This window comes from Myotis lucifugus, unplaced genomic scaffold (genome assembly GCF_000147115.1).
Source record: "Myotis lucifugus unplaced genomic scaffold, Myoluc2.0 scaffold_412, whole genome shotgun sequence".
Classification (NCBI taxonomy): Eukaryota; Metazoa; Chordata; class Mammalia; order Chiroptera; family Vespertilionidae; genus Myotis; species Myotis lucifugus.
In genome coordinates this window covers 264,882-279,260 of record NW_005871460.1, presented here as the reverse complement: position 1 = coordinate 279,260, position 14,379 = coordinate 264,882, and the positions used below count along the sequence as shown (strand labels likewise).

Sequence of the window (14,379 nt, the reverse complement as noted above, 5' to 3'; positions counted from 1 at the left end):
TTGAATGAAAGAAAGAAAGAAAGAAAGAAAGAACGAAGGAAGGAAAGAAAGAAAGAAAGGGAAGGAAGGAAGGAAGGAAGAAAGAAAGAAAGGGAGGGAGGGAGGGAGGGAGGGAGGGAGGGAGGAAGGAAGGAAAGAAGGGAGGAGGGAGGAAGGAAGAAAGGAAGAAAGGAAGAAAGGAAGAAAGGAAGAAAGGAAGAAAGGAAGAAAGGAAGAAAGGAAGAAAGGAAGAAAGGAAGGAAGGAAGGAAGAAAGGAAGGAAGAAAATGCTGGGTTTCCAGCTATGAATGTATCAAAGGCCAACCAAGAATTCCTCCCCAGTGACCCTTCTCCAAGGCAAGACCACCTATGACACCACTGTGTCATTAATAAAGCACTGTTTTGCCCTACCCCGTTTGCCCCTGTGGACATAACGTCGGCCTGTGGACTGAAGGGTCCCAGGTTCAATTCCAGTCAAGGGCATGTATCTTGGTTGTAGGCACATTCCCAGTAAGGGTTGTGCAGGAGGGAGCTGATTGATGTTTCTCTTTAATTGATATTTCTAACTCCGTATCCCTTTCCCTTCCTCTCTGTAAAAAATTCAATAAAATACATTTAAAAATAAATAAATAAAATTATGTTTCTTATGTGATGAACAAAGGATTCTTCCGGTTAAATCCCACTTGACCCATTCCATGGGATAAATGATGCAAATCTTCAGAGAAAAACAAAAAAGGTGGATGATCAACACTGTAGTAGAACAACAAAGGACAAATGAGACAACAGACAAATGACCTATTTGAGCCCTTGCTGGCTTGGCTCAGTGGATGGAGCGTCTCCCTGGGAACTGAGGGGTCCTAGGTACAATTCCGGCCAGGGCATGTGCCGGGGTTGCAGGCTTCATCCCCAGGAGGTGGTGTGTAGGAGGCAGCCGATTGATGATTCTCTCTCATCATTGATGTTTCCATATCTCCCTTCCTTGCTCAAATCACTAAGAATATATTTTTTAAAAACCCAACTATGTGAGTGACATCCGAAAGAATGCAGAATTAGAGATATGACCATCTCCCCCGAGCCCAGTGTAAGTACACAGCTACTCATGAACAAAAACCCCATATGAAATAGGAGTAAGAGTAACATGAAGATGGTATAACAGACAGAAATAAAGAAGTGTACAGAAAGAATGACCAGAAAAGACTGGGTGAATAAACATATTTGAAAATACGTACAGTAAAAAACAAGGGTCAGAATTATCTCCAGCAGCCCCTGTGCTTTTGCTATCATTGACCAAAGTGGCCTGTTCTTAAAAGAACACTAGAAATTTTTGTGTTTAAAAACCACATAATGCCTTGGCCAGTATGGCTCAGTTGGTTGGAGCATCATGCTGTGTACCAAAGCGTCGAGTATTCAATTCCCAGTCAAGGCACATATCAGTATATGGGTTCCATTTCCAGTTACCTTGTGTGCAAAGTCAGTCGATGGATGTTTCTCCCTCACATGGATCTTTCTCTCTCTCTCTCTCTCTCTCTCTCTCTCTCTCTCTCTCTCTCTCTCTTTCTCTCTCTCTCTCTCTCTCCCCAGCCTCAAATATTTAAACAAGCATCAGTAAAAGGAGATAAAGCAAAATAAAACAATACAAATATTGGCTACTCTTGACTTAGACTAAAGCAAAGAACAAAAACCAACAAACAACAACAATCTTCAGGGGGGTAGGGGAGGCTGGGGGAAGTCAATTGGTGAAGAAAAAAAAATGTTCAAAGAAATGAAAGGTAAGACATTATACCTGACACTAGGAACCACAAAGCTTCATAAGAGATGTTGAGCCCTAACTGGTTTGGCTCAGTGGATAGAGTGTCGGCCTGCGGACTGAAGGGTCCCAGGTTCGATTTCCATCAAGGGCATATACCTTAGTTGCGGGCACATCCCAAGTAGAGGTGTGCAGGAGGCAGTTGATCAATGTTCTCTCTCATCGATATTTCCAACTCTCTATCCCTCTCCCTTCCTCTATGTAAAAAATCAATAAAATATACTTCTACTTAAAAAAAAAAAAAAGAGATGTTGATGTTAAGAGACAACATGACCCTCCATAGAGAAATCTGACAAGATCCCATATGAGCTTCTGAAATTAATAAACAAATTCAGAGCTCTGGCCATGTAGCTCTCCTGTTGACTGTGTGGTCCACATGCACCACGGCTGTGGGTTTTCTAGGGCACATGTAGGGGACAGCCAATAAATGCTTAGATGGGTAGAACAGCAGATCAGTTTCCCTCTCTTTCTCTGTTTCCCTTCCTGTCTCTAGAATCAATAAATAAAGGCTGCCCAGTATGGGTCAGTGATTGAGCATAAACCCATGACCTAGCACAGTGGTTCTCAACCTTCTGGCCCTTTAAATACAGTTCCTCATTGCTGATCCAACCATAACACTATTTTCGTTGCTACTTCATAACTGTGATGTTGCTACTGTTATGAATTGTAATGTAAATATATGATATGCAGGATTATCTTAGGCGACCCCTGTAAAGGGTTGTTCCACTGCCAAAGGGGTCGCGAACCAAAGGTTGAAAACGGCTGACCACAGCGATCAAAATTCCAGCCCTTGTCAGAAGATATGTGCAGGTTGCCGGCAAATCTCCATTGGGGGGTGTGCAGAAAGTAGCTAATCAATGACTCTGTCATTATTCATGTTTCTATCCGTCTTTCCTTCCTTTCCTCTCTGAAGTCAATAAAATATACTTTAAAAATAAATAATTTAAGGAATAAATAAGTATCCTTGGCCCATGTTGCTCAGTTTTCAGAGTGCCTGCTTGCACACTGGAAGGTCATGGATTTGATTTTCTGTAAGAGGCATGTATGTGGCTTTGAGGTTCAATCCCGAACCTAGTGGGGACACATGTGTGAGGCAACCAATTGATGTTTCTCTCTCTCTCTCTCTGCTTCTCCCTTTCTCTCTCTTAGAAAAAAAAAATTATTGGTAAAAATATTCTCACTATTCAGGTGAAGATAAAAGAAGAAAGAATTGAATTCAGAAAAGTTATGGGAGAGGAGATCCAAGATGGCGATGTACACAAGGACCTATACTCACTTCATTCCACAACCACATCAAAATTACAAGTAAAATGCAGAACAACAATCAGCCAGAACTCCTGGAAAGCTGGCTGAATTGATGCCTTAGGACAGTGGTTCTCAACCTGGCCTGCACATTAGAATCACCTGGGAATGTTTTCAATAACCTGATTTCTGGGCCTCATCATTAGTAACAACGAAACAGAATTTCCAAAGGATGAGGGCCAGATATCAGGATTTTAAAAAGATTCCCAGGTGATTCTAATGTACAGCCAAGGTTGAGAACCATTGTCTTAGCACTGGACAGGTAAAGTGGAAAGCACAGTGATACTGGTAGGAGGTAGAGAGGAATGGAAGGTGTTGGTCGTGTACCCATGTGGGACACTTTTTTTAATTGGGAGAGAGATCGTCTCTGCAGAGGTCACCTGGAAGAAAAAGGGGTCCCAGTGTCACACCAGACGCCCAGCACAGCGTCCCAGACTGGGGAAAAAAGTCCCCACTGGCAGTAAGAACTACGGGCTGTAAAAACCAGTGCGGACTGGGGCTCAGTGACACAGAGGCAGCAGGAGACCCAGCTGCTCCTCTTACAATGCCAGTACCACGAACTGAACTTACAACCTCACGATTCTTCTGACCTCCAGGGCCTGGCGAGCCTGGTGTTGGAGGGGTGGATCAAGACACATATGAGAGAAAACTGGACTAACTGGAATCGGCGCAGGAATTTGGGGGAAGCTTTCTCCAGGCAGAGGTGCTTGCTGTAGACATTATACCTATGCTGCTACATCCGAGGTGGCAGGTCTTACTGACAACCATTTCTGTGTGCTCCCACCTGGTGATTCCCTGAGACCTCACCCCATCCAATTTACAACTCCAACCAAGCTGTGTGCAGCAGTGTTTGTATATGAATTGTCTGTCCTTGCTCAGGCTAAAACCTGTCAAACAAGTTGGGGATCGGTCAGGGAGCCCCAAACCTATCAATAAAAGGCCTGTACCTGGCACAAGCACTAGCCTTCCTTGCTTCACAGCTGGGCCTCATCAAGGCACTTCCAAACTCACAACAAAGAGAAGATTCTGCAGATCTCTCTGTAGATGCTGCTGGGTGGCTCCAGCACAGGCTGACGTTACACCTCTCTGGAGACCCAAGAGCCAGTGTACCCAGTGGTCAGTGTCATACCATATGAGCTTACTCTTTACATCCAGAAACGATAGACTCACTGACCACCAAAGTCCCACTGATGCAGGTCATGCTCCATAGGGGTGTCTCCTGCACAGGAGCTCTCCCACTGTAATCGTAGTGACACCCATCAATGCTAAAATCCTCAAGAAAATTCTAGCAAATCGGATACAGCAATACATTAGAAAGATCATACACCATGACCAAGTGGGATTTTTTCCAGGGATGAAAGATTGGTACAATATCTGCAAATCAATAAATATGATACCACATATAAACAAAATGAAAGTCAAAAACTATATAATAATATTGATTGATGCAGAAAAAGCATTTGACATAATCTGACACCCTTTCTTCATAAAACTCTCAGCAGAGTGGGAGCCCAAGGATCACACCTCGACATAATAAGAGCCTTATGACAAACCCACAGCCAACATCATACTCATTCAGCAAAAACTGTAACCATTTTCCCTAAGAACAGGAACAAGACAGGGATGCCATTTTCACCACTCCTGTTTGATATAAAACTGGAAGTGCTAGCCATAACAATCAGACAAGAAGCAGAAATTAAAAGCACCATAATTGGAAAAGAAGAAAACCGTCATTATTCAAAGATGAGATGGTATTGTACATAGAAAACCCTAAAGATACCATCAAAAAACTACTAAATTTAATAAATGCATTCAGAAATGTGGCAGGATAGAAAATTAACAACCAGAAATCTATGACTTTTTTATACACCAATGATGAACTCAGAGAAAAAGAAACAAACAAACAAGCAAATAAACAATCCTATCTACCATTGCAACAAAAAAATTCGGATATGTAGGAATAAACTTAACTAACGACGTAAAAGACCTGCACTCCGAAAACTACAGGAAGTTGAAAAAAAGAGATAGAAGGAGATATAAACAAATGGAAACATATACCGTGTTCATGGATTGGTAGAATCAACATCATTAAAATGTCCATACTACCCAAAGCAATCTGCAGATTCAATGTAATCCCCATTAAGATACCAAATGCATATTTCACAGACCTATAATAAGCTCTCCAAAAATAAATATAGAATAATAATAAATAGCCGCAGCAATCTTGAGAAAGAACCAAGTTGGAGGGATGACAATACCAGATACCAAGGTATATTGCAAAAATGCCTAGTACTGGAACAACAACAGACATATAGAACAATGCAAGAGAACAGAGAATACCAAAATCAAACCAAGCCTTTATGCTCAATATTTGTCAAAGGAGGCAACAGTATACAATGAAATCAAGACAGTCTCTTCTTCATTAAATGATTTTGGGAAAATTGGACAGATACATGCAAAAAAAAATGAAACTCGACCACCAACTTATATCATACACAAAATAAACTAAATATAAATCAAGTCCATAAACGAAAGATGGGAAACAATAAAAATCTTAGAAGAATCCAAAGGCAACAAAATATCAGAGATATATCCTAGCAATGTCTTTATGGATACAGCTCCTAGAGTAATGGAAACTAAAAAAAAAATAAACAAATAGAACTACGTCAAGATAAAAAGCTTCTGCACAGCCAAAGAAACTATCAACAAAACAACAAGAAAGCCCACTGCATGGGAGAACATATTTGCCAATGTTATATCTGATAAGGGTTTACTCTCCAAAATTTACAGAAACTCATACATCATAAGAAAAAGGTAAACAATCCAACCTAAAAATTGGCAAAGGACCTAAATACACACTTTTTGAAATTGGATATACAGAAAGCCAAGACATATAAAAACATCCTCAAAGCCACTTATCTGAGAGACGCAAATCAAAACGACAATGAGACATCATCTCACACCTGTCAGGATGGCTATCATCAACTAATCGATAAACGACAAGATGCTGACAAGGATTCAGAGAAAAAGGAACCCTTGTGCACAGCTGGTGGGAATGCATATTGGTACAGACACTGTGGAATATAGTGTAGAGTTTACAAAAAACTAAAAATGGAACTCCCAATTGACCCATCTAGGAAAATATCCCAAGAAATCGGACACAGCCCTAGCCAGTTTTGCTCAGTGGATAGAGCCTGCAGGTTGAAGGGTCCCAGGTTTGATGCCGCCCAAGGCAACATGCAGCGCTGTGGGCTCGAATCCCAGTAGGGTGCGTGCAGAATGCAGAGATCAATGATTCTCTCTTATCATTGATGTTACTATCACTCTCTCCCTCTCCTCTCCTCTCTCTGAAATCAATAATGAAATATTAAAAAAAGAAAAAAAGAAATCATAAACACCAATCAGAAAGGATATGTTCACTCTTATGTTCATAGCAGCACAATTTAAAAGAGCTAAGATTTGGAAATAGCCTAAGTGCCAATCAGTAGATGAGTGGATTAAAATCTGTGGTACATCTTTGGCTCAAATAAATTCACAAAAATTCGAAAAAAACACACACAACAAACTGTGGTACATCTACACAATGGAATTCTATGCTGCTGTTAAAAAGGAGGAACTCTTGCCATTTGCAACAGCATAGATGGAACTGGAGAGCATCATGCTAAGCAAAATCAACCAGGTGGAGAAAGATGAATATCACAAGATCACTCATTTGTGGTCAATGAGGGAAAATGGAGACATATGTAATGCAATATATATTACTTTAAACAATAATTTTTTTTAAAAAAATTGTGAAAATATCCATAGTACACAATGCAATCTATAGATTAAATGGAACCCTGAATATGACACCAACCACCAGACAAAAAAGAAAAAATAAACAGTCCAGATAACAACAAATAAAGAAAAAGCTTCTTCACAGCACAAAAGCAATAAACAAAATGAAATGAAAGGAAATCTAGAGAACAGAAGAACATAGTTGCAAATCCTATGAAGGAATAGCTTGGAGAGATAGTGGATGCAGTTCTGATGAGCACAATTAAGCAAATATTGAGATATAGACAGAAATTCACACAAAAAGTTGGAATTCTCAGGGAATAATAAAGTTATGTTATACTATAACTACACTGTCGGCTAATAACAATGCAATGACTTGTCTGAAAACCAAACTCGATATAGCTTCATTAAAAATACTTTATTGTGCCCTAACCGTTTTGGCTCAGTGAATAGAGCGTCAGCCTATGGACTCAAGGGTCCCAGGTTCGATTCTGGTCAAGGGCATGTACCTTGGTGGCGGGCACAACCCAGTAGGGAGTGTGCAGGAGGCAGCTGATCAATGTTTCTAACCGTCTATCCCTCGCCCCTCCTCTCTGTAAAAAAAATAAATAAAATAAAACTTAAAAAAAATACTATATTGCTAAGCACTAGTAACAAGCATCTGAGCTTGCTAGAAACATGGTGGCACTAGACCTGCTGAATGCAGGGTTGCTAAAGATGTGGACTTTGTAGAAAAGTGGGTGTGGGGCAGCAATATCTGCATCTGAAAAGCACAATTAAGTACATGCAAAAATATGTTCCTGGATGTGATAAGCAATTAATATATAATATATACAAGGTAGTCACGAGAATGTTTAACCAAAAAATAGCGTTATTAAGCAGGAAAAGGATATAGAAACAATTCCTCTAAAAGTATGTACAAATGACCAACAAGAATATAGAAAATGCTTTCCTCAATGATCAAGGTGGAATCACTCAGTCTTCCAAACACACTACCAAGCACAAATCCTTCCCTGTGAATTTAGTACAGCAGGGACTATTGGTACTTCAGGAATAGAAGGGAGCAGTGGAAACAGACCAACCCTCCCCAGGACAGCAACTACCCAGGAAACTGGAAAAACAAGCAGTACCACAGTCTACCTGGGAGGACAAACACACCCTGGGGAATGGGGTCTGGAAAACCTCTAAGCCAAGTGCAGTTCACTGGTGAGAGTGAGGGTCTTACCCAGCGAGGATATAAGTTCAAAGTTCTCCAGCATCACATTCAGGTACAGCTGTCTCTGACCCTCATCAAGGAGGCTCCATTCCTCCCTGGAGAAGTACAGGGCAATGTCCTCAAAGGTCACACCAACCTGTCAGAATGGAGACAATTTTAAGCAGACCTGCCTTTCTGAGAACCAGTAATCCTACTCCTTACACATCTTCCCCCCCTCAACCTCCTCCAGTGCCCCTGGTTACTGTGGACACCAGGCCCTAATGCCAGTGCAGGCTGCTCTCTCATCACAGTCCCATTACTCACTGTGATGGCCCTCAGCAGAGCAGCTGGGTTGGGAGGGAAGGATTGGGGTAGGGGAGGGTAGAGGGCAATGCCATTTAAGGTCTGGGCGATGCGTGGGTTTATGCTTTGCCTTTAAGTCCCCACACCAGGTCGCCGGGACCATCAGCTCACACTTACCCCAGATGTGCACACCACTGGGTAATGTTCATCCCCTTCCCATCTCAGATCCCAGGTTCACTCCCTCAGCTCTGCCCCCTTCCTGCTCCAATGCCACTGGATCTCGCTAGACTCACCCATGACTTGGCATATGGCGTGTAGAGAGCTTGTAGTCCAGCGGGATCCAGGACCACCCCAGGCCCCTGACGGACCCACAGCCGTGAAAGCCCCGAATGAGTCTGTGCCGTCCTCCCTGCAGCCTCTGATCTTTCCGTCAATACTCACAGCCACATCCTCAGGGACCTTCAGATGCAAGTCACCCCCGTCCTCCCTGCCCCGCACTTGCTGTGTCCTCAGAAGCCACAACACTCCTCTCTCCCCTCCACCTTCCTCACGGTCCTCCACGCGGGACTGAGCCGCAGGACGGGACTGGCGCCCTCCCCAGGCTGTGGTGTCTGTGTGAGGAGGCGGTGAGGGCCTGGGGGACTCGACTCACCTCAGCCCGTCTCCTCGGCGGGGGCGCCGCCATTGCGCTCTGTGGGCTAAGAGGGCGGGAGCAGAAGCCGCTGCAGGAATGGCGGTCCCTGTCCCGGCCCTGGCGTGGGTCCGGGTGGTGACTCCGAGCTTCAATCCCACGTGGGAGCTGTGAGCACCACTCTCCGGCCTTCTCCAAGGGACTGCGGACACGGAAAACCTCATCCCCCGAGACAAAAATCTGAGAGGATGAAGTCCTGCCACAAGGATTATCGGTCCCGCCCTCCCGAAGCGGCCAAACGGAAATGCCTCCTCTGAGCCTCCATTGGCGCAGCCTGATGCCATTCCATGCGTTGCCTTCTGGGTAATGTAGTTTCTCCGCTCCAAGGCCGGGATCCAGTATTTCTCACTTGATTCTAGGCCTGGATTTAGTGGCAAATAGCCCAAGAACACACCAAGTACACTAAGGGTCCTCTAGCGCCTTCAGGGAGGTGATTTCCGGGGCAAGTTTGTTTTCCCTGCACCTGCACAGCTTCCTTTAGCAGCAGGTTTTGAATATATTTGTTCAGGACTTGCTATTTCAGAAGGGCAGACATTGTTTCTTCATTCAAGACATTTGGCATGTGTTTCCCTCAGGCCATATGTATCTGGAGGAGGCTGTTCAAGTCTCTAACTGCCTTAACCTGCCTCCATTGAATCCATTATACAAAGTTATTGTCAGGAAAAAGACACTCATACTTAAGAGCATCCAAAATGTCAGCTCTGCCTGGACTGCAGTGAGGATAAGATGGCCAAGAAACCTGTGAAAAAATGCTCAAAGTGACTGATCACCAGAGAGATGCAAATTTAAGCAACAATTAGGTATCACCGCACCACTTTCATAATGGCTGCCATCATCAAATCAACAAATGACAAGTGCTGGGGAGGATGTGGAAAAATGGGAACCCTAGTACACCCCAGATGGCAATGCTAATTGGTACAGCCATAATGGATTCAGTTTGAAGTTTTTGTAAAATATTTAATATGGAACTGTCATTTAATTCAGTGATTCTACTCCTAGGAATATATCCTAAGAAACCTGAAACAATCACATAGATATATGTACCCCTATGTTCATAGCAGCACAATTTACAATAGCTAAGCTCTGGAAACTGGTCAAGTACCCATCAGAAGATGATTGATTGGATTAAATAGTGTGGTACATTTAAACCATGGAATACTATGCAGCAGTAAAAATGAAGACTCTCTTCCCCTTTCACACAGCATGGAGGGACCTGGAGAGCATCCTGCTAAGTGAAGTAAGTCAAAAGAACTATCATCTTATCTCACTCATATATGTAATTTAATTAACCAAAAACCCCTGTTGAATGGAGTAAATTCAGAGTGTGGAATTCAGAATGCGGAATCTTAGAAGGGAAGGCGGGGAGGGTAAAAAGGAAAAACATCCTTCCCTGTGGAGTACACACACACACACACACACACACACACACAAGCAAACAATAAAAACAAGTCACCTGAGACTTGAGCATTTTCTGCTGTTCCCTGAAAGCAATGGGAAAGCTCTAGCTTGCTGGTTTCTCGATCTGCTCTAAATTTGTGTTTATAAACCTGTCTTCTGTCAGTTTTGTCCCTGGAAATGCTGATACCCCTCCATGTAACTGAAAGGACAGAACAGGACTGATAGCTGAGTCCTTAACACCTCTTCCAAGAAAAAGCCGCAGAATGTATCAGTTACTTAGCCTGCCCTTATCTCGGCCAATGGGAAAGTGGGGAAAACTAGCCCAAGGCCAAGAGTATGCTAGCCACCCCCCTGTCTTTGTGTAACCAGACCCTAGCTGCACCCTGCCCTTGCGTAACTAGCCCCCGGCCCTCACTCAACCAACCGGAATCGACCAAATCAGTGGACAGAGTGTGCCGCCACCCCCCAACCCCAAGCCCTATAAATTCTTTGTTCTCTTGGAACTCGGGGCTCTCTCTTGCATCCAGTAATGGAGGCAGGAGGGGGACCAAGTCCCGGGCTTGAATAAAAGACCCTTTGCTTTTGCATCAGAAAAGGCTCCCTGGTGGTGGGTTATTGGGGACCCCGAACTCTGGGCATAACAGTAACCTTCTCATCCTTCACATGAGTAGATTGCTTTTGGTGTTGTTGTAAGAAATGTCCAAACCTGTGGAGAATTTCTCTCAGTTTATTTGCCCCAAGCCTGCGACAACTGCCGGGAAACAAGAAAAACACATTGAGGTGGGAGAATGGCAGTTTTGCACCTTCTTTATACATTAGACTCTAAGGAGAAGACATAAGGGGGTTATATGAAATTCACTGGTGATAATATAGGGGAGACAGTTAAGGAGGGAAATCTCTGGGATTGGATAAAAAGTAAAAAACAATAGACACAAACTTCTTTTTACATGTTATAGAATAGTTAACACTTCATATGTAATACAATAACAATAATAATTGGCACTCTGTGGTCTGCTGTGTTGGGAGATTGTGCCCTTAAGATTCTGTAAAACGGAAATTTCCCTGAAAATCCAAAGGTATGTTATCCCAGATGCAAAAACACAATAGCCAGGCTTTATAAGGTACAAATAGACCTCTGCAAAACAAAACAAAATAAAACAAAAAACAAGGCTAGGACATAACTACCCCTGTGGCTTACTTTTGCTTAGAAAGGTTTAACTTCAAACCATCTTATATGGTTACTTTTGGCCTCTGAGTTCCTAAGATTGGCCATGGCATGCCAGGATCCCTGAGCTTACTAGGTTTAGTATGTGCCATCATTTTTGTCCAAACTGGGGAGTCAGAACTTGTTAGTTTAGTCCTAACCAGTTTGGCTTAGTGGATAGAGCAGTGGCCTGTGGACTGTAGGGTCCCAGGTTCAATTCCGGTCAAGGGCATGTACCTTGGTTGTGGGTGTAGCTCCAGTAGGGGGTGTGCAAGAGCAGCTGATTGATGTTTCTAACTCTATCCCTCTCCCTTCCTCTCTGTAAGAAATCAATAAAGTAAAAAATAAAATTAAAAATGAACTTGTCCGTTGAGGAGAAAATTCAATGAGTGCTTTATTTCCTGGTGGACCCATTGTTCACATCCTCCTTAACAGAATGCCCCCATATTGCTGGTGTCCCTTTATTTGGACTCATAGACGTAGTTAATGTTCAGGCCAATAAAGCCTCAGGATCTAAATGTGGTGGAGGTATTTGTAAGGAAAAGAAAAAGGTCTTTTTCTTTACTGTGGTCTTTCACAAATTAATGAGAAGCACCTGCTAATTCAGTGGTTCTCAACCTTGGCTGCACATTAGAATCACCTGGGAATCTTTTTAAAATCCTGATTTCTGGGCCTCATCATTAGTAAAAAAGAAACGGAATTTCCAGAGGATGAGGCCCAGAAACCAGGTTTTTATAAAGATTCCCAGATGATGCAATGTGCTGGGAGGCCTGGCTGCCCAGGGAGGGGCCTGTGTGGAGAGCAAGGGTCCCTCTGGGAGCTATTCCTTCCTCTCCGACCAGGAGGGGTCTGGGCGGGGCCACCTGTGCCACCAAGGAGCCCTGCCCTTGGCATCTGAGCAGAGTCTGTAGGCACAAGGTCCCTTCCTCCTACAGCAGGCGTGGGACTTCCCAGGCAGGAGACCCAGGGGCTACAGGGGGACATGTCTGCCTGCACCTCCTCTGGGTACCTCTGTCCGGGCGCTGGTCGGGACAGCACTGCTTTCCACACGCAGCAAAGGAACTCAAGTGGGACCACGTTTCCTTGGGAACGGGCACAGGCCGTGGTTAAAACATTCCCCCGAGTGCAACCAGGTCCTGCCTCAGGTCACCCCGGAAACTGCTGCAGCAGAGCCAGCCTCGGCGGGAGGGGCCTGAGCATCTGCTGGAACCTGAGGCCGCTGCCTCCTGAGCTCTCAGCATGTCCCCCCAGCCTCTGCCATGTTGTCCTTTGCTTCCCTTCAAGAGTCACTATGTCACCCAGGTGCTCGGCTCCGCATGCCCGCCCACCCCTGGACGGCTCTGGGCTGGACTGGCACAATGCCTACCGGCCCTGTGGCTGCTCTGCCTCTGGACACAAGAGGGAGGGGCCAGTGTAGGAAGGACAAAGCCACTGCCCACTCCCCCCTCACCTCACTGACACAGACGGGGAATCCTGTGCCCAGAGGCTCCTGTTCGCACCCTCACTGCCTGGGGCAGCTGAGACCTTAGGTGGGATTTGCCTGGGAGGCTGCTGCCCTTGCTGGCCCCCCTTGGGAATCCTGTACCCCATAGGCTGCCTCTCCTGGAATTCGGGCTCTGGTCCTCCTCAGTGTGGGGCTCACTCAACTCCCTGGAACACAGGTTTTGGGCCTCATTTTGGGAGCACATGCTCAGTATGGCAGGGGCGTGCCTCGCTCAGGCTGGGAGGCTGAGGTTGGGTAGCATTTTCCTCTGTTGTTTGAAAGCAAGGGGAAAGCTCTAGCTTTCTGGATTCTGGGTCTGTTCCACATTTGTGTTTATAAATCTGTCTTCCGTCAGTTGAGTCCCTGGAAATGTTGATATTCCTCCATGTAACCTTCTCCTGCTTCACATGAGTCAATCGCTTTTGGTGTTGTTGTAAGAAATGTCCAAACATGTGCAGAATTTTTTTAAAATATATTTTTATTGATTTTTTACAGAGAGGAAGGGAGAGAGAGATAGAGAGTTAGAAACATCGATGAGAGAGAAACATCGACCAGCTGCCCCCTGCACACCTCCTACTGGGGATGTGCCCGCAACCCAGGCACACGCCCCTGACCGGAATCGAACCTGGGACCCCTCAGTCCGCAGGCCGACGCTCTATCCACTGAGCCAAACCGGTTTCGGCCATGTGCAGAATTTATCTGAGTTTATTTTACCTGAGTCAGCCCCATTTGCCAGGAAGGTAAATAACAGGTTGAGTAATGCTCGGGACAATTGCAGCTTTGCACCTTTTTTAGACTCTAAGGGGGTGAAATGAAATTAACTGGTGATAAATTAGGTGGGAGAGCTAAGGAGGAAAATCTCTGGGATTGACTAAAAAATACACAAGTTTCTTTTTAAAAGTATATCAATTAGTTAATATTTAACTGGAGAACAATAATAATTGGGCCTCTGTGATCCTCTATGTTGGGAGATTGTGCTCTTAGGAGTCTGTGAAAAAGACATGTCTCTGAAAATCGAATGGTACGTTATCCCAGATGCAAAAAGACAACAGACAGGCTCCCTAAGGTAAAAACTGACCTTTGCAAAACACACACACACACACAGGCTAGGGCTGTGGTCAGCAAACTGCGGCTCTTTGGACCCTTGAGTGTGTCTCTTCCACAAAATACCACGTGCGGGTGCGCACATACAGTGCGATTGAAACTTCGTGGCCCATGCACAGAAGTCAGTTTTCAGCCT

General features: G+C 44.4%; 1 protein-coding gene across 1 annotated transcript in view; it reads right to left on the bottom strand.

Moving 5' to 3' along the window:
* Window positions 1-8,134, bottom strand: part of LOC102438153 (zinc finger protein 345-like) — a 12,875-nt gene extending 4,741 nt beyond the window's left edge. Inside the window, exon 1 of the mRNA XM_014467730.2 lies at window positions 8,091-8,134. Within this exon, the coding sequence (XP_014323216.1) occupies window positions 8,091-8,124 (34 nt within the window). The 5' untranslated portion in view covers window positions 8,125-8,134. The remainder of the gene's footprint in view (window positions 1-8,090) is intronic.
* Window positions 8,135-14,379: the final 6,245 nt, after the last annotated feature.